We start from the raw sequence: 25,543 nt of genomic DNA on the forward strand, positions 1-25,543 counted from the left end.
AACTGAGATGGTGACAAATAAATAGTGAAGATTTATAATAAATCTTTGTTCACAGCACTTCTCTCTATAAGTACAGTGTAAAAGGCGTCTAAATATATTTGAACTTTTGTACTTTAATTCTTTCCCTGTTCCACTTGAACTAACTTGTCTTGTGAGACTAACTAGTCTTGCTTGTGGGCACCACCTCAAGCCACCTTCAATTATTTTCTGGACAATGTAATCAAATAGACCTTGCGGCAAAATACAAAGCATAGTACAAGTGAAATGCTTATTCTTGGCCATGATTTCCCTGCCGCTGTCCTGAATGTCATTGTGGCTGGGATTGCAGTTGGCAGAGACAGCCATGCATCATTTCTGAGACTTTTTTTTTCTTCCTGAAGATGAAATTAGAGTGGGGTGGAGAGGTCACAGGAGGAGGCCTTTGAAACATCCCAGACATGCGTTTCTGCATGTGCATAAGCTTTTATGAAAGCTGCACACACCATCATCACCAGCGAACAGCTAATTAAAATGAGATAGAAAATCAGTCCCACTAAAATATTAAATATTAATTTCAGTGTTACTTGCCACATTTATCATTTGATAGACACTGTAATTAAGATAATGAAGTTTAAATGCATAAGTAGTTCTATTTAAAGCATTGCTGCAGTGCAAGAGATTTTTTTTTAAATGGCAGCTTAATTAAATTAAGTGTTAAAGGTTTATGCGTTGTCATCAAGTCTTTTTGTAAACTTGGACCACTAGCTCTCATGTGTTTTTTTTTTTTTTTAAATGTGATTCTTACAATATACCTTTATAACTGTTAGGCTAAAAATTGTGATGTGAAGTTATCAACCAGGGTTTTTTCCTGATCTACTCAATGACATTCATCAAAAAACAAAAAAGAAGAAAACAAGAAGTTGTTCACACAGTAATTTTAGTTATACTATTTCATGTGTCTAGACAACATGTTATATCATCTGCAAATCGTAAATGTGATCTCTTTCTACAGTGAACATATGATAATTGTATTTCATTCAGTTAACACAGAAGAAACTGTCCCAGGCTATTGTCTGGGGTCCATTTTTTCTTTCTTTTTGTCTGTAACCTTCAGAAAAGATGTGACATTAGTGTGTTGGGAAATGTCTGAAGATAAATACAGTCTTTCAAATTCATCTGTAGCTTCATCACTCCTCCTTTATCTCTTCTTGGGTACCACCCTCATAGTCCCATCCATCTCTAATTTCAGCCTTTCAATTCTTTTAATTTCTTTCTTTTTGTCTTCCTCCTCCGATGCTCCTGCCTGTTAGTCTGCTAAGGGCAGAGCAGTAGAGTTAAAATGTGAGGTTGGTACTGAAACGGGTAGATAAAGAGAGCGAGGCTGTAGAATATAAGTGGTTTCATTAAAAATGGCAAAGCGCCTGTCCTTTTTTTTCATAGTTATATACTCCTTAAATGTCACTAATTCCACCTTGCCCAAACCATTTGCCTTCACGATCATGACCAGGGTGAAGAAATTCTATTGTTGCTTGAAAATAGGCAGCTCGTGTGAGAGTCAGTCAATAACATCCCCCTTGGGAGGGTGTCAGAAAAAGAAAAAATAATGAGTATGTCTCCTGTGAGTGAGTTTTTCACCTCTTTCTCTCTCTCTCTCTCTTTTTCATTTTATTGTTGCACTTACATCTGGAGAGACAAAGATGAGGAAACTTTTAGGGTATACAAAAAAGGGTTGCAAGGGCATATGCTGCCCTCAGGCCCTGAAAGTGAGACTTGTCTAGTAAAACACACCAACTTCCTTTGAGTGCGCTTGGATTCTTTGGGTTTGGGGGTGTGGATAATCAAACTTAGCCCACACACGATAACTTGAATACAAAGTGTCTATGATTGATGTAGCATAAAGTAAGATGTGGTACGATAGCTGCGCAGGGTTTGAGGCATAAACAACTGAGACGAGGCCATTAAATGTACACGGGGTGTAACAGACCAGAACTAGATTAAAAGATCTGGAGAGGAACAACATGCATTCATCTTAATAATTACTGATTTGTTGGTGCAATACAAGTTATAGTTGTAGTTCTAATTTACAAATCCAAATTTAGTACATAGATGTTGCATCAGGCCATCTGGGTGGCTGGACCTCTATTTGGATTTCAATTTGTGCTTCATTGAAGCTTCTTTTATTCACTTGAGTCAAAGTGCATTATCACCAGTACAGTAAAAACAAAACTGTTATTTCCCAGTTTTGATCACTGTCTTTAGAGCACTAAAAATTAATTAGGTGATTTATAGATAGACACCACGCATTGCACCTGAGTGATGAAGCTCATACTGAATATTGTATTGGGGGAGCTTTAATGGGGATAATAGAATATACATGAACTGTTAATGTGGAGACATAGATACGCATTTACAGTGGCAATCATTTAAACCGAAAGCAGCAAGAATCCTGGCACATTAAATGATTCCTTCTTTGCGATGCACCCAAAACAATTTCTCGCCTGAGTAGGCATACTTGCTTGTTCTGCAGTCTGATTAAGCTGACTCTCGGTCACGGAAGAGACAAGGGAGGCTCTCTGTGTGATCTGAATGCTCTCACCCCCTACTTTAAGACCATCCATTCCCTCTCGATTTAATAACAGTCATCTGTAAGGATAATTGTGAGATTGATCTCGACATGCATGGGGTAAATGAGATCCATTTGTTAGATTAGTGTTTGTTCTGTAAAATCGCTTCTTGAAGATGCAGAGAAAAAGTTGCCACTGCCGTCAGCAGTTTCAAACTTTGAATAAGAAAACTGTGTAAACAGAGCAATTCAAATAGCTATCGGTATATTCCAGGTTTTTGGAAAATAGATGCACATACTCACTGACACACAGATACACACAAGGTCCCACACGTGATACCAGGATATGACCTACAACTGACTAAGCAGAGGGGATGCAGGATTTTCTTTTAGTACCTCCACTCAAAATTGTCGCTGAAATCTTAAATTACTCTTTATATTTGTGGATAAAGCTTAAATGAATGCTGATCACACTCAGTTAGTCCTAATAATAGTCTGATGGGCCAATTCTGGAAAAGATGAAGAACACAATTAGAGATATGAGTGACCCCTTTATATGATGAGATCATTTGAAAAACAGAAAAACATTGTTTATCAAAGGCATTAGAGAGGCATCAAATATCACTCTTGTACATAGTGTAAAATTCCGTTTCTCCTGGAAAGCAGTGTATTCCTTTGCTCATATCAAAGACCCTCTTAAAAAGGCTTAAACTTGAGAAAGTGTGTGGCTCCATTTGGTGGACAGTGTAACATAATGTACTGGATTTGATATAATATCTATTAAAAGAAAAACTTCCACAGCACTGCTTAATTGGGCAAGTTGTGAACATTTTTTAGGGCTCTGTGCTGTTCTGTGAAAAACTAACTCAAACCATGGTTCAGTAGCTTGTAGAACAATCTTTAGTAGCAATAACCTGAAGCGATCTTTTTCTGTATGACCTCATCACTCTGCCACATCGTTGTAGAGGAATTCTGGCCCTCTATTCTTTACAATGTTGTTTAAATTCACTGAAATTTGCAGACACTTGTTTATTCAAAACTCTAAGGTCTCACTAATGCTTATCAATCTTGTTGATTAAATACAGTTTAATTGGGTCGAGGTCTGCACCGTCCCTGGGCCTTTTTCAGCCATTCTATTATAGATGTTTTGTTATATTTGGGGTCATGGTACTGTCACATGACTCTGGCTATTGGACAGATGGCATTACATATGACTCTGGTATGACTCTTTGGTAAACTGAAGAGTTCATGGTTGACTCGATGACCTCAAGGTGCCCAGGTCCTGTGGCAGTACTTGACAGTTGGTATGACGTATTTGTGCTGATATACTGTGCTCTTTTTTGCACTGTGCAGTGGATTATGGCCAAACATTCCCACTTTGCTCTGGTTTGCAAAAGGACATTATACCAGAAGTCTTGTGGTTTGTTCAGATGCAATTTTGCAAACCTAAGTTATGTTGCCATGTTCTTTTTAGAGAAAAGAGATTGTAGAGTTTGTGATGTAGTTCATTGATTGTGACATTGTTTTATCATACACTCAAAAAAGATGTATGTTCATACTTGCAGATGACCAATTAATCAAGTTCATTTGTTTAGCAGCACCTGGCTGCTACATATCCTCTTAATTTCTATGGAAGAAATAGGGTTAGCTTTCACTGGACTTCACAGAGTTCTATGAAAACGTTTTTTTTTAACTATAGGTAGCAAAAAGATCTCTGTATCAATAAAGCAAACCATTTGAATCCCATATTACTTTATCAATAAAATGTTCATATAAAAAATCATTGTGATCATTTTTCCGTACCATTTGAACTTATTCATGCTTGAAGTTTGTCCAGAAAAGACACAGAGGAGTGCTTTAAGTTAGCGGTCCCCAACCCCCGGGCCATGGACTGGTACCGGTCCGTGGCCTGTGAGTCGCTTGGTACCAGGCCACGAGTGTTGAGGCTCACATGTGAAATTCATGGTTTTCAGGGTTTTTATCGTTATTTTTTTAAATCATTTTTATCGCTAACTCTGTTTCCCTGGGTTTTTTCCTGTGTGTTATGAAGAAATCTTTTTTTTTTGTGGTACCGGTACTGGGTTTTATTTTGTTGTATTTATCCGCGACACCTTAAAGACCAGTCAGTGAAAATATTGTTGGATATAAACCGGTCCGTTGTGCAAAAAAGGTTGGGGACCGCTGCTCTAAGTTCATGTCTGTAAATCACAATGTTGAAGCCTAAACCAATGTTTAGTAATATTTATTTCATGTCTGCATTGAAATAACCTTCAGTTTTTTGTGAAGGACTAACATTTGGGATATTTGATATTTCTGTATCCAAAATCTTCTGGAATGTCTGTGAAGTCTTAACTCATGGAGCAAAGGTGATTTTGAGGTTGTGGTGATTCTGGGCACATCATGCCAGAATTCCCTCAATTTGCAGACATGGATAACAGATATAATGGGAAAGTTCTTATAATCCTATTGCATAGTCCACTTGAAAGACTCATATGTAGTTGGTGCCTTCATAGTGCAGGTAGCACAGAGTCACACTGAGAGGTCACACAGAGGTCTTCTTGGAGCCTTGTGTTCACTCTTTGTTGATGAAATTTACATCAATCAGACCCAAGCACATATAAATTAGAACACTAGTGTTTCACTTCCAGGGCACTTCAGATTGAGGGATGAGCCACTCAATCTGTTAACAGTATAATAATGTGAAGACACATTACAAAAGTAATATGTTATTTCAGTCAGATGCCACTTGAAGCTCGCTAATTATAGAGATATTTTGATAAGGCTAAATGTTTTCTTTATGACAGCAACAGACATCAAATGCCATGTTTACTTTTCACCACAGATACTCTTGGCTCCTGTCCAATGACAGGCTGCAGCTACAACTATCTAACAACTCCCACATGTACCCATACTCACTGCCTTACTCTCTCTTTCTCTCCATTTTGCACACAAACACAGAGCAACACGCAGGCTCCAAATGCTTTCTATTTTTGTGATCATAATTATTTGATGACAGGGCTTCTGGTTTCGCAACCACCCTTTTGTACACTCGATCTATCTGTGAATAATTTAGCACTGAGAGCTAGAAAGGTGGGTCCCTTAAAACAGCAGGTACAGGCAAACTCTGGAGGCAGGACACACACAGAGAGAGAGCATTGCCATCCTATCTTTGTCATCCGCCCACTCCTTACTTACAGCTCTTTAGTCCGGCTGCTGTGCTTCCATCGAGCTGTATGTTGATCCAAGTTTGAATTTATCCATCCTTACAAACAACCCTTCAGCACAGCAGGCTCCACGGTGTCCAGCTCGAAGAAGGTAAGGAGCTCATTGGATGGAGTGACCCCCTTTCTGCATCCACTCTTCAATCAGCCATCATGGAGGAACTCCAGAGAAAACTGAATCAGCGCTATGAAGACACCAAGCCAAGAAAGGTGAGTTCTTATGACACCACTTTATTTTGAAATTATAGGTTTCACCGTTATAAATGTTTCAGAGGAAAGACTTGTTAAGGTCATTTCAATTATCAAGCCTCCTCTTTCTCTCTTTTTTCTAAACAATTGCAAAACTATTAGCAGGTGATTTTAAGCACATAGTTAAAGAGCTCTCTGTTTGCAGCTCATGTTGTCAAGCTGCAAATAGAGAATGACGCAGGACTGTTGATGTGTGTATTATCATTCTGCAAATATTTGCACACATGGTCAAATACCATATTTTTCTGCTTATGAACCTACCTATATTCTTTTTATTTATATAGCCCCACTCACAGCAACAATCACCTCAATGTGCTTTGTACTATAAGATAAAAGAAACTCTACAGTTATTTGTTAATCACTCATTAGTTACTAATTAATGTTTTTGGTGTGACAAGCAACAACAAGCAGTGGAATCAAAGATGTCACCTTCCACTCCAAACTGCAGGTGAGGTTCAAGCTGGCATCATCCTACAGTGGCCGAGTACTGAAGCACGTGTACGAGGACGGTCAAGAGCTGGACAGCCCCGAGGAGAAATACCCTCACAGTTTTATCCACCGCAAAATCCCTCCCAGCCACCTCGAGATGGAGCAGCTCTGCGGGTTTGAGGACACTCATGGAGACCAACAGAGTGGGTTTTTACTTTATATGCATGGTTGCCCTTAGGATTGTTTATTTGGGCAGTACTGCATGTAAACTGGGAGCAGGCAAGGCAAGCAAGGTGTAGTAGTTTGCATAAAGTGATCTTTTTTTTCACCATTAAAGTAAAAACATGCACAGTTAATCCAGTAGAATGAATCCAGTAGCATAAAATGAATTTAAAGCCCATTTTGATGTTGGTGACCGAGATGATTATTTGACTGCCTAATCAATGTATTTAAAGGTACTGTGTGTAAAATTTCCCCACTAGATGTCAGTAGTTTCAGTCAGCTGAATTCTCTTTTCTTACCCTCCCAGTTCAAATTCATAGTCCTAACTATAGCGGCTGCTGTAGTGCAGAATTCTCTGGCTGCTGTTCATCTGTAGTGATCGTAAGGTGTCAGTGTTACCTCACCTGCAAATATGCCAGGTGTCCACTTCTATTTGCGCTGGAGGAGGCTGTAAAACTTTATAAAAGGTGTACAATACAAGTAGATGAAGCTCATTTCTGTCTCATGACAGTGATACTGAAGTGAGTTGTTAAGAATATCCTGAACATTTATGTTGGTTAGCATTGTTGGTTTTGCTGCTATTAGCTGCCGTTAGTAAAACTCTTTTTGAAGTGGAGCTAACAATGTGGGACTCAAACACTTAACAAATAAACTTTTATATGATCTGAGAATGTAATCACACTATTTATCAGAGGAAAAGTGTGATTCTTTTTAGGACACTCAAGTTTAAGATTAGCTGGTATAATGGCAGTTTATAACCAGCTAATGTTGTTGATCAGTCAGCTGTTAGTCATCTGTTTCTTGCTTGATGATCTTGAAGCTTTATGCAGGTCTACTGTACACTTCTCTAAGTAGATTTATGGTCATTGATTAAATGAAGTATCTTCATCTTTGATTGTACTTTACATAAATTTAGATATTCTAAATTTATATATTGTATTGTCCTATTTCCATCTGTCTCAGTCTGTGGCTGACAGAGTTGTGCCACACAGTGTTGGGGGGTAACGGAATACATGTACCGCCGTGACGTATTTAAAATACAAAATATGAGTAACTGTATTCCGTTACAGTTATCGTTTAAAAAGGTGGTATTTAGAATACAGTTACTTTGTTGAAATAATGGATTACACGGCGGTACTTCCCTGTTTCATATTGTGGCGGGTCAGGACTGTTTGGGTTTTGTTTGACAGCTATGTTCTGTTGTTCCAGGCGGCAGCATTACGGTTGCCATGGATACAGGGTGACGCTCTCTCTGCGTGTTTCCTGGGTGAGAGAGGCCTTTTTGTTGCTGTCGTGCTAAGCTAATAGGCAGAATGTGACAGGTAGCCTATAGCTCCAAAGAATGTAGCATCATAGTAGGCCGTGTAGTCCGTGCTGCAGGGAGAATGGACTGCCATACCCGTTATGTGTCTGTGAGCGAGGGAGGGAGAAAAAGGAAAAGTACGAGCTGTCATCGAGCAAAAACGGGAGCTGAAAGCATGTAAATATAATAATAACCACTGCAGCCAAGAAGAGAGCCTGACGAGCCCAGTTGTAAGTAAGCTATTAAGACTCGACTGTACGCTGTGTTCGTGTTTTCCTCCGAAACAATAAGTTCCGTTGGAGCAGCCTTTCAACGCCTCTCTCTGTCTCTTGCTAGCAAAGTTGACCCAGACAACAAAGTAAAGCTATTTTTCGGCTACGAGCCCGACACAGAACCCGACCTATTAGCCGGAGGTCCCTTTACTACGGTTCGGAGCCGCGGACCTTCAGTAACAGTAATAAATCACACAGCAATAGTACATTCATGTAGTTGTAAACAGCATGATAATATATTAAGTAATCCAAAGTATTCAGAATACGTTACTCTTCATGAGTAACGTAACGGAATATGTTACAGAATACATTTTGGGGCATGTATTCTGTAATCTGTAATGGAATACATTTTAAAAGTAACCTTCTCAACACTGGTGCCACATGTGTGAATTCTGCACGGTCTACTGGTGGCCATCTACATCAGAGGGCAAAATAATTGCAACAGATGGCAACAAATGCATTATTTGTCACAGCCGACTGCTGTATTATCACAAATAGATTGGGGAAATCAGATAGCAATCTGAACCCATCTTATTGCCACTTTATCACCATTTTATCACTGTTTTGATGCAACAGAGTTGGTTTGAAGAGGACAACTGACTAGAGTGGCCTCAAGCCTCGTCTCCCTCTTCAAAGCGACCATTTCAAAGGCAGAGCGATTGCAAGTTGATTGGACACGGTCGCAATATTTTAAGTGTTCCAAAACTTATCCACACCCAATAAGAAAAACAGCTCTAAGGAAATGGACTCTACCACTTTGGATGTCTTTTGCTGGTCCACACTCCCACCAGCCGCTTTGGATACCACTGTTTATAGGCTTGGTTTCAGTAGTTGGCTCTAAGTGATCACTGCACATCGATGTGTTAGAAATAGAGCACATGCTGTTGCTACAGATGAAAACTGCACTTGAGTCTGTAATACTATGTATACAAGTTCTCACTCTAGCCTGACAACATGTTTTATTCTGTACCCAGGTGTCTATCCTCCAACAGGGCTCATAGCCCAGAGAATAAATGTATATAGAGGAATGGGCAGCTACAAACCTGCAGTTGGCCAGACTGAGGAAGGAGAGGGAGACAGCAAGGTAAAAATCCAGAATTTGATATTATATTTTAGATGAGTTATTGTAGGTTTTTCACTAACAGTGCCAATTATATATGTCTGTTTTTCTCAAAATTTTAAACACATTGTTTTCAGACTTCATTAATTTAAAGAACTATATGTTTGGGCATGAATTGTAAGGCTAGGAATGTGCTTTATGCATAGGTCTAGGCTGAGGTGTCAGATTTCATGAAAGGTGCTTCATTTGTAACATAAGAAGAAGTCATGAGAAAAAAAAAAAAGAAAGATTCTTTCAGCTGCTCCTTTTGCAAGGGGTTGCATATTTGATTTGCACAGATTTTTTATGCCGGATGCCCTTTCTGACGAAACCCTCCCAGGCATTCGTGTCTTCTCCCAGATCCTGAGCTGGGAAACTTAACTGCTAACTGTTAACTGCTGAACTACAGATTATTTTCCAACTTACAAATAAATCATATATGATGGTCAAGATCAATGCTTTACTCGCATATACAAGTAAAACATTTACTTTTGACTCACTGACTTGTTGCATCTTACAGCATATGGTAAACAAGATAGTTATTCATCAGCGTCACGTTTTTGAGCTAGAGAATACCAGAGAAAAGGCTTTGACCTCATCTTTGATCGTTCTAAGTTTGCGTTGTACACTTGCTACATAAGGACCTGAAATTTGGGTCTAAGTCAGTTTAAAGGGTTGAGAAAACACAGAAGTCAGTGTGACTGCTTTTAATCTTATGGACTACTGAAAGTCGTGAAACTGTAACTGTTTGGTTTTTACATTAATCTGGGTGCACTCCATGCTATGGCATGACAAGTTTTCAGTCAATGGCTCTTTTTGAATCACATTGTTGGTGCAGAAATGCTATGAAACTTTGTTAGTTTTGTTTAAAAAGAAATGGTAACTATGCGTGTTTTTTTGTGCTAGCACATCAGTTATCTGTGATGTGTAGATACAACACCACTTAATCTCTTAGGCAGCATGCTCTTTTTTATTAACTAATATAAGTGTTTAGTGCCTTTTTATTTTCACTGCTGTCTGTGCACTGTAAACTGGTGTTTACTGGTTTTATCATGTCATTAGCAACAAATGTGAAAAATTTTGTAGCATTTTTTTTAATGCAGTGGCATCTGTGCTGCATGTTTTCTGCAACCCATCATTGCTGTTATGCCACACATGACAGTTAAAAAGTGTTTATCTGCAAACTGTATATAATTGTTCAAGGTTTTGCCAAAAAACAAGATTAATTCAGTAAATACGTTTTGGACACTGTCCATTTGGTTGTGATAATTCAGATTTTGTAAATTCTGAAAGACTCTAATTCACTTGTCAGTTTAAATGAGCTGGAACCAAAACAGTCAGTCGCTATTAAGAGTTTCACGAATGATTTAGTTAACTTTTATTCTCCAAAAAAAAAAACCATACTGGCAACGAAATTGAGTCATTAGCATCTCAATGATGCTTTATGGAAAGCATAAAGTGTCATTGTTTCTCTCTGCATATAAAATGAAAGCACTGATATACAGACACTTAGGGTTACAGTGGAACAGTGTGTACATAAAAAAGAGGCTGGCCAGTATCAGCTGTACCAGGTGATATTCAGATTGGTCCAGATTGGTATATGAAACAGTATACAATGCACAAACAAATACTTTGGGTTTGTAAAAGTTTTCTCATCACATGTTTTGCAATAACCATCCCTGTCTACAGCATGTACTGTATATCACAGCACATCACAGCTGACCAAATATCAAGGGTTGTCTCCCTGGGCAGTTCGTAGCTACTTTGTGGCATATACTGTAGTGGAAGCCTGATAACTTACATGCATCAGTTGATTTATAGTTTAGGCAAATACACCATCTGGATTTAATGATAGCAATTATCTGTCTTCATTAATAGTTTTTTTTATGTAAGAAAACTAAAAATCATTTTTGACAAGGATAAATGCCAATCAAGACAAAAACTAATGTTTCATAAACTTAATAAACTCTTAAACTCATAAACTCTTAATCGCACTATTCTTATATTTATGTGCCACCCAATTATTAAACTTTTTTTTTTTTTTTAGATTTTCTGTCATGTGAAAAAGAGTTTTCATTGTAGATGCTTGTGATTAACTGTGACCACCTCTGTGAAAGCAGAAGATTTCTGCTCTGGAGCATTCAGGTGTGTAAAAGAACAATGCAGACTTCTCAACAAATTTAGCCCAAAGTCAGACTACGCGATGCTAAAAGAAATTGCAAACACCAACGAGCTATACTGCAGATTTTACAGATTTGAGCTAGCAATTAACTGTAAATTTCTAATATATTTGGTTTAATGAATAATCTTGAGTTCTATATTATGCAGTTCAAGATTTTTTTGTTTTGTTTTTACACTGTTTACATGATCTTCTCAATATGTTTTATGGCCAGTTGTCACACCTAAAAACTAATTTCAGTGATTTACACTATACACTATACACATGCATAGTAAGAGTCCATGTACTGAAAAGCAAGCAGACACACCACAGTAAAGCATTACACAATTATCAGTGAATGCAAAGTTATGTAATAATTAATTTATGGCTACACAAAAACAAAACATACAATCCAGATTTAAAATATGAAACAGGGATCTTAGGCAATTAGAACATCAGCTGCATGCTGCTCAATGAAATTTGTGCAACAAAAGCAATAAAATTGTTAATCTGACTGAAAAAAGCATTTTTACTGAGCTACAACGACAGCAGCTTCATTAGTGCAGCAGGCTAAAAGGGAGGTTAGCCACATATCCTGCTGGCTTGATGTCAGTTTCATTCCTTTATCCTCCAAACAAAGGAATGCTTGGCCGTGGTCACCAAGTCAGTATTTAGCACATTTATCAGTAGAGAGCAGCAATCTGGAGTTAGCTTATCCTTTTAGGCATTATTGAAAGGATGGCACAGTGGTTCTACAGAGGTCCCTCACCTAACAAGGTTTAATGATAATTCTAGGCTGCATTATTTTAGGGTTTCACTCTCAGTTTTAAAGTAAGAGAGATACATTGAATCAATATGTTTCTTTTATTTTGTATATATGTATTCATTTTTTTTTACATCATCCTGAATACTACAGAGAGTGTGAATATGAGTCTGGATTCAGTAAGACATCCCTGCATAATAAGATGAAGGTTGCCAATCTTCTCTGGTTGCTTTGTTCCCACAGAAAGCAGCCATCAAAATAACAAAGGGTTAAATGTAATGAAGAATTTAAAAAAAAAAAAAAAAAAGCTCTAAAATAGACACGGTGAAGATGACCTCAAACCTTGAACCGGATGGTTTACAGCAGCAGAAGACCACACTGGGATGCCAGTCATGTCAGCTGCAAACACAGAGTCTATTTTCGCGGTTCTCCAAAACTGTGCGATAGAAGATTGGTCTGATGGGTCTCGATTTCTACTGCAGCATCCGGATTATAGGGGTCAAATTTTGGCATAACCAAATGGGGGTGGTATAATGGTATGTGGGATTTTTTCTTGGCATAATTTGGGATCGTTAGTACCAACACCACAGCCTACCAGAGTATTCTTTCTAACTATGTCCATCAATGGCACAGTGTATTCATTTTCTGATGACTGCTTCCAGGAGTATAGCATAAAATGTCACACAGCTCAGATCAACTCAAACTGTATTGACCAAATGGACATACATTGCATCATGAATGTGCAGCTGACAAATCTGCAGCGACTCTGTGATGCTGTCAGATTAATATGGACCAAAATCTCAGGGGAGTGTTTCCAGCACTTTGTTGAATCCATGCCATGAAGAATAAAGGAGTTCAGAAGGTAAAAGGGGGTCCAAGCAGATACTAGTAAGGTGCACCTAATTAAGTGGCCAGCGAATATAATGTATATAAAAAGTATCAATATTTGTCATTATTAAAGATAGGATAAGATAAGATAACTCTTTATTGTCATTGCACAGTCATACTTACAATAGTACAGTGAAACTGGAAAACTATCCCACGTCAGACACAACACAGTAAACTTTAAAGTGGATAAAAGTACAAAAAGGGTATGAATAATAGATTAAAGAATAAATATTTGCACATCATTGCCCCCAAAACAGTGCCGGTAAGTAGACAATTAGGTCAGCTGTTAGCACTGATTAGGGCTATTGCCCTGTTCAGATGCACTGTTTCATTGTCTAGATAACCACTGAGGATGTGCATGTTTTTCTAGACAAGCGATGACACTTTTCAACATGAAATCTTTTTTTCTTAATATCAGAGAGCAGTTAGAGTTGGGAAATGTAGACGACATCTAGCAGATGTATAAGTTAATTAAAATTATTTGTCTGTTTGGGCCTAATTGTCATGAAACAGCTGTGTGGCAGACAGAATGCAGTCTCAGATGCAGGACTGGGGAGATGTGAATGAACGAAACAAAATCAACTTTAATGTTGTAGCTTACAAGAATACACAAGAACTAAAAATCATAAATTCCTTCCTAAAAACCAAAAAGAAATCATGAACCAACAAAACTCATAATTCTGGATGAGAGACATATGGACATAGACAGACACAGACAACAACATGGCAACATGGCACTGATGTTGTTAATAGAAAATGATGCAGGATTATCTGATATTTTACATTTCTTTCAGTCCCCAGTGTTGGACTTTGGTAAGATAATCATCTATACCAGCAATTTGCGCATTATCAAAGCACCGCAGAAGAAGCCTGAAATGTTTCGGCAGCACACAGTGCCTCTCATTGACTTGGAAGGATACCCAAAGGCCAGGGAAAGGGGGAGCAGGAGGAGGGCTAAAGCAGTTTTCACACAGGAGGAGGCGGAGAAGGAGGAGAAACAGATCTGCGACACTGATACCAAGGTAATGATCCTTGGTCAAATTATTCTCAGTGGTGTGGTAAGGTTTTATCACCCCATTTCTGTTTCTTGCTTTTCTCACTCTCGCCATGTCCTCCTCCCCATCCCACTTTCTCTGCATGTGTCTTCAGCCATCTTTTCTTCACTTTATCTTTGCTTTCAAGAAAACAACTGCAGGATCTTCTTCTGTTTCTGCCTCACACCAAAGTCTCCTCTGTGTTTCCCTGTAAATGCAAACTTGTTTGTATCCTTATTCGCTTTCTTTTCTACCTTCCTGCTGCAACAGCCACCAACCTATTGTCCTGGTGTTATCTGACAACTGTGAACAAATACTGATGAGTCCACAGTTTTACTCTGCCCTTGCAGCATCTGCCTGCTGCTTACCAGCCAGCAAGGATACCCAGGTCGCTATTATTCCCTCCCTCTCACCTCCTTGGATGATTACTGTTCTCTTCTCCCTTATCCCTCCATCATTTTCTCAGCTCTCTTGTTATTTTCGCATTTTCTCCGCCTCCATACAAGTTCATTCTCAGCCTGTTTTTTGTTTTATATTTTGTCATCTCACTCCTGTTTGTTCCATTCTCTTCTTCACCATCTTTAGCAGCGGCAATTCATCATATTCATCATCTTCCTTTTTTTCCAAGAAGAGCTTAGATTCACACTTGATTTTATACATGAAAATTTTCTGCAACTGTTGGACAGCAATCTGGACATGAACCTGATTGTGAAATAATAATAGCTGTATATACAAGCATCCTTATGTTTATCTTGGAGTCACCAAAGCTATAAGTGAGAACATAAACCTTAATTGAAAGACAAACCTTACCTGCCCCTTTGCCTTGTGAATTTCAGCACCTTTTTATTTTTGTAGCTGCTTTCTGCTCGAAAATACTGTGTCCTGTTTTATATGACTCTGTTGTATAGCACTCATATAGAAGCAAATAATGGGCCCTATTAAAGCAGCACATTTAGAGGGTTTTTTGTTGTTGTTGACTTTTTTTTGTGTGTTATAGACTTTTTTCTGGCTGACCCTTGCATACCGAGCTGTCTAGCTCTTCCTTTTACAACAATTTGGGACATATTCTAAGTGAATATGTTTTGTTTTTTTTTTAATTATCCTGTTTCAAATGTAACCTCACAGCCCAGCTTCTGTTTCTGTTCAGTCATCATTCGGTTGATAACATACAGAGCAGCTGCTCATTACTGTAAACTTTGCAGTAATGACCAACTGGGTATAATAAATGACAGACTGGCTGGACATTATCCTGCAGCACAGCTACTTACCACAGCCATTTAATTAGAAATATTATTGGAAAAATTCTTTGTATCATTAAGGTTTCTAGTGTTTTGCCAGCAGGCGCGCCAGTTATACATGATAGCGGCGTTAATCTTTGCTGATTATGACGCGGCCTTTGGTGGCATTGTAAATGTTTGTGTTAACTTTAAGTGGAAAACTGTGTTTTATTATCAGAAACAGATGTTTGTAATTCAAAAGCAACAAACCTCACATTTGCACACATTTTTCATACAGGCCTTCAGATATGGGGGGACATGAGCCTTTCCTTCAAACTTGACCGACTCCCCTTTTCAGCTCAATCTTTATCCCTGCATCCCCTCTCCTTTTCACCCCTTCCTCCCTTTGTGACCCCTTTGCTCACCTCACAGGACCCCTCTTCCATCTCCTAATGTGTTTTTTCTGTCTCCAGGAGGCTGCCAGCTGCCAGCATTGTGGCGGTTCGGGCTCCGCTCCCTGCTCTCTGTGTCACGGTAGCAAGCTGTCCATGCTGGCGAACCGCTTCAATGAGTCCATCAGTGATCTGCGTTGCCAAGCCTGCTACCCCTATGGTCTGGAGAAGTGCCAGTCCTGCTCCAATAAATAGCACCATTTGGCTGACACCCATATCTGGCAGTGAGAGAGCGAGCGTGTGAGTGAGTGAATGAGAGTGTGTGGCTGACTGAGTGTAAGCCCAGTGTGCTACAGGTTTGTCAGAATTGTCTCAGTGGCAGTATTGCTCTAATCCAAAACGTTCTTGGTGGGGTGTTTCGAAGCACTACTAGGAAACATAAGCCATCATTGGACATTGGAGAGGGGGATTGTGACTGTGGGCACAAAATCATAAAATACAATTACTGTGTGCAGTGAACATGGCTTGCGATAACACAAATACATAATCGCTTTTTTTTGTTGTCACGTTATTTAGCATCTGCTGCCTTCATCCTGATAAAACCTGGTTCCACAACAGAGTTATCATTTTAATTAAAATGATGCAAACATTTCACAGTTTATTGTGTCTACTGGGAAGGTTTCCCTGTTCATAGCTCCCCTGTCTATTCACCAGAGACACTGAAACCTTTTTCACTTGAACATAATGGGTTGTACCGGGATAATTGATGCTATTATTTTTTAGAAAAATACAGAGAGGAATGAGACAAATGGGACTGTTTGATAAACGGCGACAGCAATAATCAGGAGATGATGTTTAATGCGAGTTCCCCCCAAATAACGGTGTTACTGCAACACAGACGTGCGTGTCGACCAGAGCTTTTCTCGTTGGTGGGGGGTAAATATGCAAACTTTTTAAACCACTTTTCATCTCAACAGATAATAAATGTTTGACATTCTCAGTATTGATTTCAGATGGTATGTTAATAATAAAAAGTCTAAGAGGTGTTATGGATGAAAATATGAATGAAAATAATGATTTAAATGACAGAAATGATTTATTGTAGACCCGCTCAGGAGATTGGGATTGTTTTGTAACATTTTTAGATCATTTAAAGATATATCTACACATTTTCGGGGGGTGAATTAATTAAATAAAAATACCTGGATACCTTTTCAATGTTTTTTTTTATTTTATTCATTATTGTTTTAAAGGATTGTTGTGTGGATCAGATTACTGATTTTTTAAAATCTTCCTCTGTATAATCCACATCCCAGGGTGTCCATGAAGACATGCTTTTATGGCAACATTTCAGATCTTATCTATTAAAACAGTGACGCTTGCAGTGAGCATATGTTTTATTGACTTTATTCCTAAAAGCCTTATGCGTCACTCTCTGTCTCCAATCATACATGTTTGATTACCTAAAAGTCTTTCCTCAGATGGCTGTTTTTACTTTGAGTTAGTTGTTTATTGTTACAAATGTGAAAAATAGGAAACATGCAACACGCCACATAATCCCCAGTCTCTGCATCGTATTCATTGCACCTCAAATCAAAGGCAATCAACCATATTACTTTCTATCATGACATTTGAGGATGATTTAACAGAAAAGGAAAACAAAATTAAATCTTTTTGCCTCACTGGGAAAGGCTTTTAATAGCTCTGACACTGCTGTTGTCAGCTTTGAGTGATCACCTTCATGCATTTGGTTTGTGCAAGGTTACATCAACTCATCGCAAGCGCTAATAAAATCTACCCATCAGGCTTTTTCAAGTCTTTAAAGTTTAACTTTAAAGTCCAAAATCAGAGGCTGTCTCATGTCTGTGCATTTGACTATAGTTTGCAGTTCAAAACAGCAGGCTTCCCTTAGTATGCCTTTATAATCAAATCTGAACTGCAATGATCCCCAGGACATTTTCCAGTGGCTGCTGAAGTAGCATTTTTCACCACTACCTTTATTTGCCAAGGCAGAGATGATCAATCAAATTCTTTTTCAATAGCACTGACCACATCTTCTGGGATGTCAGTGGCAAAAAGTCATGCCAGACAAGCACCATTAGAGCCCTCTATCCCTGCCTCTGCACCTATTTGTGCTTGGGCTTCAGCTATTTTATTCTGTTTAAAAGGAAACTATAAGGGTTAGCAGCAGCCTGGTCAAAAGCCCCATCAGCAATCAGATTCTGTCTATTTCTGGGATGACCACGGTAGCCCAAATCCACACTCTTATTCTTTTTTCACTCTATATTCTCTCTTTTTTCTGTCTCGCTCTCTTTCTCTGCTTAAAAAATCTGCCACCCATGCAGAAGTTAAAATTGTGTTTTTCCAACATTGTCATTTTAGCGCTTCTCACTCAGTATTCCACGGGGAAAACCAAAGTGAAGGGAAACTGGGTCACTGCCACTGTTCTTGGCCTCCTCTATCCTGCAGGACCTACAGTGATAAGGGAGAAGGTAAAAACACTCAAGTGTAATACTAAATACTGTAAGTTTGTAGGACTCCAGAAAGGGGAATTGAGACAGATGATATTCACTGGGGAGTGGAAATCACGCACTTTGTAAGTTCAAAAAGGGTAGCTGTGCGTACAAGTGTTACTTTTAATGAGTGCAGAAAAGTAAAGTAAAGTTCGGTAAAGAAAATGCCCTTGTACATTTGATTATATGTCCCAGGATGTATTAGTGAGGTAATATCAACACATATCCAAAAAATGTCATGTTTATCAGGTCTTATTGCAGTACAACTAAGGAAACTATAAAAGAAAAATAAAAAAAATAAAAATTAGCACTTCTTATTGAGTCTTAGGCATAATTAATAAAACATTTCTATGGGGATATAGATGAGCTGGATGCATGCTCCAGCCAGTCACCGAGAATTAGTGATGACCTCCATGGACTGTAATTATGCATAGGTACCCAAAAACAGGAATACAGCCCATTAAGTCTGATAAATATCATCCCACTTCACCTGTCCCAATCACTCAAATTACTGGCGTCACTGAGCGCAGGAAATCAAAGTGTGTAAAAAATTATTTTTAGTGAAACAATCATAATTGTATGATTGAGTCTGATTAGGTTTGGGAGCTAATTCAATTCATGTACTCATAGCCTGAATCACAGTGTTTTGTCTGTGATGCCTCATCACTACAGACTTTATGAAAAATAGGAGCAACTTCTGGGTCTGAAAAAAGGACACCAATGCTGACTAGGGATGGGTTCTGACATAAACGGTAGTAACCTGACCGAAAAGCAGCGCACATTTCGGTGCTTTATTTTTCCTGAGATGTGATACACTTCAGATTCTAGCCAATCATTTTGCATTTGTTAACGTAAAAGATAAAATTGTTATCTTTTTACAAAAAAACAGCTAAACATGAGAGGTTTTTGGACAAAGTTTGTGTTCTCCATTCTTTAAGCACCGGTTCGAACACCGGCACCATTTCAAAACTACCAGTTTGGCACCGGTATTGGATAAAACCTAAACGATACCCATCCCTAATGCTGACCTGACCTAACATACATTCTTCTTAATGGCCAGCAGGGAGCATCCTCACTGGCTGCCAATGGATGTCGGGTTATGCAGAACCCTCAGTAAACACTTTATGAATTTATTTTACTTTATTTTTCTAATTTAGCTTTTATTAAATCAAAATAATAGGACTCATTATTAAACATCTCTGGGCTGATAAAGACAAAAAAAAAATCTTGCTTAGACTAGTAATACAACCACATAGAGTGTATGTGATACCCCCATGTTGATAATGTTCCTGCATCATCATAATATTGTTGATCCAGGATCAACATTGCAACTGACCAATCATGTTTGGACAATCATGTAATGTTGTGATGTCATAGCTTTGTCATAGCTCCGGGAAAAAGGAAAAAACTGCCTAATTAAACTGTATAAACTCCTTTCTGGAACATTTCAAGCCTTCTGTTTTCTTTATTAACTAAACAGTTTAATAAACATCAAGTTAGGTTTGCTGTCAGCCAGATTTTAGGTTATTCGTGTTGGTTTGTTTTTAATAGCATTAACTAACTTCTTGGCTAACTGAATGTTCAGGCAACATCTCTGGTCAGTTGCAGTATGGGCCTTGGGTCAACTTAATTATGACGATGGAGGAACAACAATAGCAACAACAGTGACACAGGGATATCAGCTGAGATACTGGGAACGTGGTCCTACAACATAAAAAAACAGGAGTCAAAACTATAAAAACACCAAAACCACTGCAATCTCAGATAGTGTCCTGTCTTCCCACGGCAGCTAACAATGGCTTTTAAATTGAGAAGAGCACAGTCCCCTCACTCCCCCACTAGTGGATTCAACATTTCTGGTGTTTCATAGATAAAAATATCTGTGATTTCCTAAAGCCCATAACACAAAGGAAACAAGCCGGGAGCAGCCTGTGGGCATTAATCATAAGCACTCATACAATAACGTGTTGGTGAAAACCCTAACTTTTTCTCTTTGCTTAGTACTGAGGAGTTTTCATATAATTAGATACTTTCTGGGAGAAAAAAGAAGAAATCTTCTAGATTTTAGATTTACCAGCATAATGTCTTAGCAGTAGCTAAATATTAGAATATTATCTGGCTACAGCCTCATTTTATTAGATCACAGCAGCAGGATAGTGATTGTGTAGTGATTAGAGAGAAGCTGATTAGAGAAGCTGTTGTGGCTTTAAACCTTCATCACAGCAAGTATGTACTCTGTCAGGCGAAATGCTACTCCAACCCACTCGCCCTGGCTTCAGCGTCTATTAGCTGTTCCCAACCTCTGACCTCTCTGCAGGGCGAGTAACAATCACATTTTCCTTTAAATTACAAAAAGTAGCCAAATACAATTAACATTTAACAACACAACAATTAGTGATTATAAATCAAAGAAATAAACAAGTAAAAATTACCATCATCAATAAGTATGATCATAGTCATATTTCTAGCAACGTACAATAAAATTAAATCTATCTGGAAATATCTGATGCTACAACCATCTCAATTTAATCTGTTTCTTCGTATAAAAACCAATTTGGCGAGTTTTTGGCAGCTGCAGTCTCAGATTTCTTTCCTTGGCTGACATGTGTGTGACCCAAAGTGAACTTCCACTTCTCTTGAAGCTCCATCTGCCTCAAGGATGTGTTGTGAATGCTGAGACGCTTTTCTGCTCACAACATTTATAAGGCGAGGTTATCTGAGTTACCGTAGCTTTTCTTTAAGCTTCAGCCAGCCTTGCCATTCTCCTCTGGCCTCTCTCATCAACAAAGTGTTTCTTTCTTCTTTTTTTTTTTCAAACCTTTCTGAGTAAACCTTGTGGACTGTTAAAAATCCAAAAAATAAAGCATCAAAGAAGAGTGTCACGCATTTTTTATCCAACATTAAAGCCATGGTAAGTCACTGTTAATGTTTAATCCAAATACATTCATTTTGGTTCCATCTGACCAAAGCGTGGGAGTGTTCAACAGGGTTCTTTCCACTTCTGTGAGCAATGGTTTTCATCTTGCACACCATCAAAACAGGATGACTTCATGCAATGCTCTTTGCACTGTCTGGGAACATCAGCATCCATGGATAATTCTTGCATCAAGTCAGAATCCCGTAGTTGTTTGTTTTTAGTGCTAGATCATGTAAATATATAACTATGTATTCCTGTGTGTCCTGCTGCAACTTAGTTTCAGTTTATGTGCAGTAGTCTACAGCACTCCCCCCCCCCCCTCTTGTGTTAGCAAATAAGAAAAATAAAAATCTGTTTGTACAATTCCATCAAATGTCCAACACCCAAAGCCCTCTTTCGGTACTGCCTAAGGGTGAGAGTGCAGCTAAAACCCGAATTTATAAATCAGTCCCATAAAAATTTGTGTCATGTGATTTCCCCCTGCCTTATCAGCTGGCCAGGCCTATTGCCACCCAAAGCAGTCTATATGGAAACATCCTGAATACTAAAAGCTTTCTTAGACTGTGGTGTCAAAGAGACAGTAAACCTGTGACGAATCTTTCGAATTACATCCCTGGAGTCCACCTCCAAGTTTGTGGAAACTTCTAATGACTCTATCCATTCCCAGCATGTGCACCTGCTCATGCATGTGTGAGAGAGATTCAGAAAGTTAGAGAACAAATGAAAGTCTTTTTGTGGCTTTTCAACGGCAGTTGTGCATGACTCTTTTCGCTGCCTCTAATTCCTCATTCTGGAGGCTTTGCTGGCAAATTTCGTCTTCTCCGGAATTAGGAACAAAAGATTAAACTACCGCAAAACACAGAGGATGGGGAATTCTGCAGTTTATGGACTGAATTCATAAAACTGTTGACCTATTCCATTACAAGCGCTTCAGCGCACTTTAAATTGTCTGATATCAGATAGAATTCTCAGCTTATTACATAACATATCCATCAAAAAATAAATAAAAAATCTATTCAGTAGAGTGGACTGATTTAAAGGTCTGCACTAAGGCAAATGTACCACAGCATTAGCCATACCTGCTTTCCTTTTTGGAGTTTTAGTGTGAGGTAAAAGTATTAGCCGCTGTACTACAGTGCAGACCTGTGGCAATGGTCATTTGTGCAACAGCAAAATATGAACAAAAAGAAATTACATTAAAATCTAGAGTTTACTTATTGGAATCATTATGATTGTTGGGATGTCTCTCTAATATTGTAGAGTCTTTACCTTCCAATACTGTAAACTGATGCTATAAAAATGAAATTGAATTAAACTGAATTAAAAGTGTAATCATTTTTAACTAGGTGGCACCTTTCAGGAAGGTGGCATCACAAATGACAAGTACTAACACGTTATTGTGGTACATGCATTTTGGTCTGTTTAAACCATGTGGCTGAAAGCTGAAGCCAGTGTGAGGTGCCAAAGAAAAGTTCCTCAAATGGCCAAAAATCATGTCAAACCCCATGGGTCTCCATGTCAAAAACATAATGACAACCGTATAGCTCCTTAAGCTATAAGATTGAAACCTATATAAATCAAAAACAGGTGCACAGCCACTTTAGGTGACAGCAATCTCTTAGGGCCCAGTCACACAGGCCTATAGCTCAGCTTGCAATAGGAAAGAGTGTATATCCTGAAATGTAAATGGTCACAAAGACTAAAAATGTCCCTGTGAATACTTCGGTCACAAGCAAATTGTTGCAACAGCCTGTAGTTTGTATAGAAGATGGCAACTTGTCTGCAAACACTTGCCTGCAACTCGCTGAGTGGTAGCAACACTTTTGAAACATGGAAAATAACGAAACACATGACTGCAAGTTTATTCACTTTTGTTTTTAATAAGTGACATTATTTTAATATTTCCAAGTAGCATTTTTTGTATATGTCTGTGTAATGCTTGCTCATAAACCTGATAACACAGGTACCACTCCACCCTACTGACCTTCAAGAAAAGAAAAGAAAAGAAAAGAAAAGACAAGACAAGACAAGACAAGACAAGACAAGACAAGAAAAGAAAAGAAAAGAAAAGAGGCAAGCAGCCAACTTTTATATACAGTTAGGACTTTTAAAAAAGTTTCACTAGCTAGTCATCACCACATTTAGCTGCAGTTATTTAAAGGGATTGAAAAAATGAAGTGATTCATCCATGTAGCAGATTCTCGAGGTTGCCGCTCAGAGCCTGTACATTTTCTTATATTAGCAAGCACACAAAAAGATTTTGCCATTAAAAACAAAGTGAGGATGCTTTTTAAAGTCACATCAAGAATATTCTTCTTATTTAACTTCATGCTAACTCATAAGTCATTTTGTTTTGGTGGTGACTGACTAATGTACAAGATTCCTGGGGAACTTGGCGGAGCTTGTCTTTAAGCTGTCTCGGTGGGTTCAGTGGCATCTTCATTTAGCTCCAGACTGGCTTTGTGGGGGCAATTCCACTGTCTGTGGGACTCCTCGTCATCCTTTTGCCGTCTCTTGCTATATAGACAACAGATGTTTAGGGTCATTGTCATGCTGCAGACCGAATTTAGAACGATTCAAAAGCCTTTCAACATTTCAACATCCAAAGCATCATAAACTTTTGCACCATCCAGTGCGTTTCCAACTAATTTCACAGCCATGATTTGATTAAAAAAAATAATAATTCAGACACTGCAGGTTTTATGATGCAGCAAAGAGGTTAGAAGGGCAACTAAAACATGCAGTGTCTTGAATCCAAACAGTGGGTTTAATCGTTTCTCTTTAAAAGGCCAGACAGCAAAATATCTCCCTTAGGCAAATGCAGACCAGCATGATATCTCCCTGACTGAACTAGCTTTGCTGCTTCAGGGTGAAACAAATGCAAACATTTCATCATATACTGAATATTTATCAGTCGGAACAGAAATCTATTTATAGTCCTAAAGCATCTCCCAAGTGGAATTGAGACGCTAGCAAGCAAACATTTATGCAACAGCAAACTAGAATTAATTCCTTTCTCGGTATGTAAACAATCCTTTAGTGTAAAGTGAACTGTGCCACATGTTGTTTCTGTCGATTTCCTGTTGTTTACAAACTACCTTGTGCAAATACCACTGAGCAACACAGTAAAGGCAAAGTTAAATCTACCAATTATAATTTAAGACAAAAAGGGTCCTCACACAACCTTCTTGTTAGAGACAGAGAGGGAGATGTATATAGAGGAAAGGCGGGGCTTTTCATATCATGAAATAGGCTCTGCTCCTGAAGGCACTCCCCAGTGTGTTTAAGCACAGAGTATGAATCGGCTACGGCTGGAGCAATCTGCACTATGCTGCGCAGAGCAGAGCCCAAAAGACACAGTGTCACATGAGATATGTGATACACAAAATTCACAAAGTGAGAGAAATGATCACTCAGTGCGGTAATAAGAACTGAAACAGGCACACTGATGGACAGAGTAATCAGTCATGCCAATCAAAAAATAAATAAAAAATCACCAGAAGGCTTCCATTAGCTGGGAGTGAAAGCTGATGATGAAGACTGGTTTTGTTTGAACGTGATTGACGACTGTATTTCACCTGACGCTGATCAGCTTGAGGTGTGTGACTACAGTTCTCTTTCAGAATCACTGTCATGGCTCATATGTTATTAACTCTGATGCTGCCTTACTGGAAGAATTTTACATTTGTTTTATTACTAAACTGCAAATTGTGAGGTCCCACAACTATTTATCTCATTCAATGCAAATGAGTGAGATAGATAAGTGAGACGTCTTTGTTTTTGTGTTGCTGCCTGTAGCTCATGTCTTATATTGGTAAGTTGTACACAGTGTTGGGAAGGTTACTTTTAAAATGTATTCCATTACAGAATACAGAATACATGCCCCAAAATGTATTCTGTAACGTATTCCGTTACGTTACTCAATGAGAGTAACGTATTCTGAATACTTTACAGATTACTTAATATATTATCATGCTGTTTACAACTACATGAATGTACTATTGCTGTGTGATTTAATACTGTTACTGAAGGTCCGCGGCTCCGAACCATAGTAAAGGACCTCTGGCTAATACGGTGGGTTCTGTGTCGGGCCGAAAACTAGCTTTACTTTGTTGTCTGGGTCAACTTTGCTAGCGAGAGACAGAGGGAGGCGTTGAAAGGCTGCTCCAACGGAGCTTATTGTTTTTGGAGGAAAACACGAACACAGTGTACAGTCGAGTCTTAATAGCTTACTTACAACTGGGCTCGTCAGGCACTCTTCTTGGCTGCAGTGGTTATTATTATATTTACATGCTTCCAGCTCCCGTTTTTGCTCGATGACAGC

General features: G+C 38.6%; 1 protein-coding gene across 2 annotated transcripts; it reads left to right on the forward strand.

Annotated features, from left to right (window-relative positions):
* Positions 1–878: 878 nt before the first annotated feature.
* On the forward strand, positions 879–25,185 carry grxcr2 (glutaredoxin and cysteine rich domain containing 2). Of its 2 annotated transcripts, XM_085175162.1 has the most exons (5): positions 4,155–5,973; positions 6,461–6,644; positions 9,213–9,322; positions 13,941–14,168; positions 15,871–25,185. In XM_085175162.1, exons 1-5 carry the CDS (start codon positions 5,917–5,919, stop codon positions 16,042–16,044), a joined length of 753 nt encoding a protein of 250 aa, XP_085031288.1. In that variant the 5' UTR covers positions 4,155–5,916; the 3' UTR covers positions 16,045–25,185. The 2 variants fall into 2 exon arrangements, with proteins under 2 accessions (XP_085031287.1, XP_085031288.1); XM_085175161.1 differs by lacking the exon at positions 15,871–25,185 and having other exon boundaries at positions 879–5,973; positions 13,941–15,854.
* The last annotated feature ends 358 nt before the right edge of the window (positions 25,186–25,543 follow it).

Source organism: Neolamprologus multifasciatus, chromosome 10, assembly GCF_963576455.1.
Source record: "Neolamprologus multifasciatus chromosome 10, fNeoMul1.2, whole genome shotgun sequence".
Lineage (NCBI taxonomy): Eukaryota > Metazoa > Chordata > Actinopteri > Cichliformes > Cichlidae > Neolamprologus > Neolamprologus multifasciatus.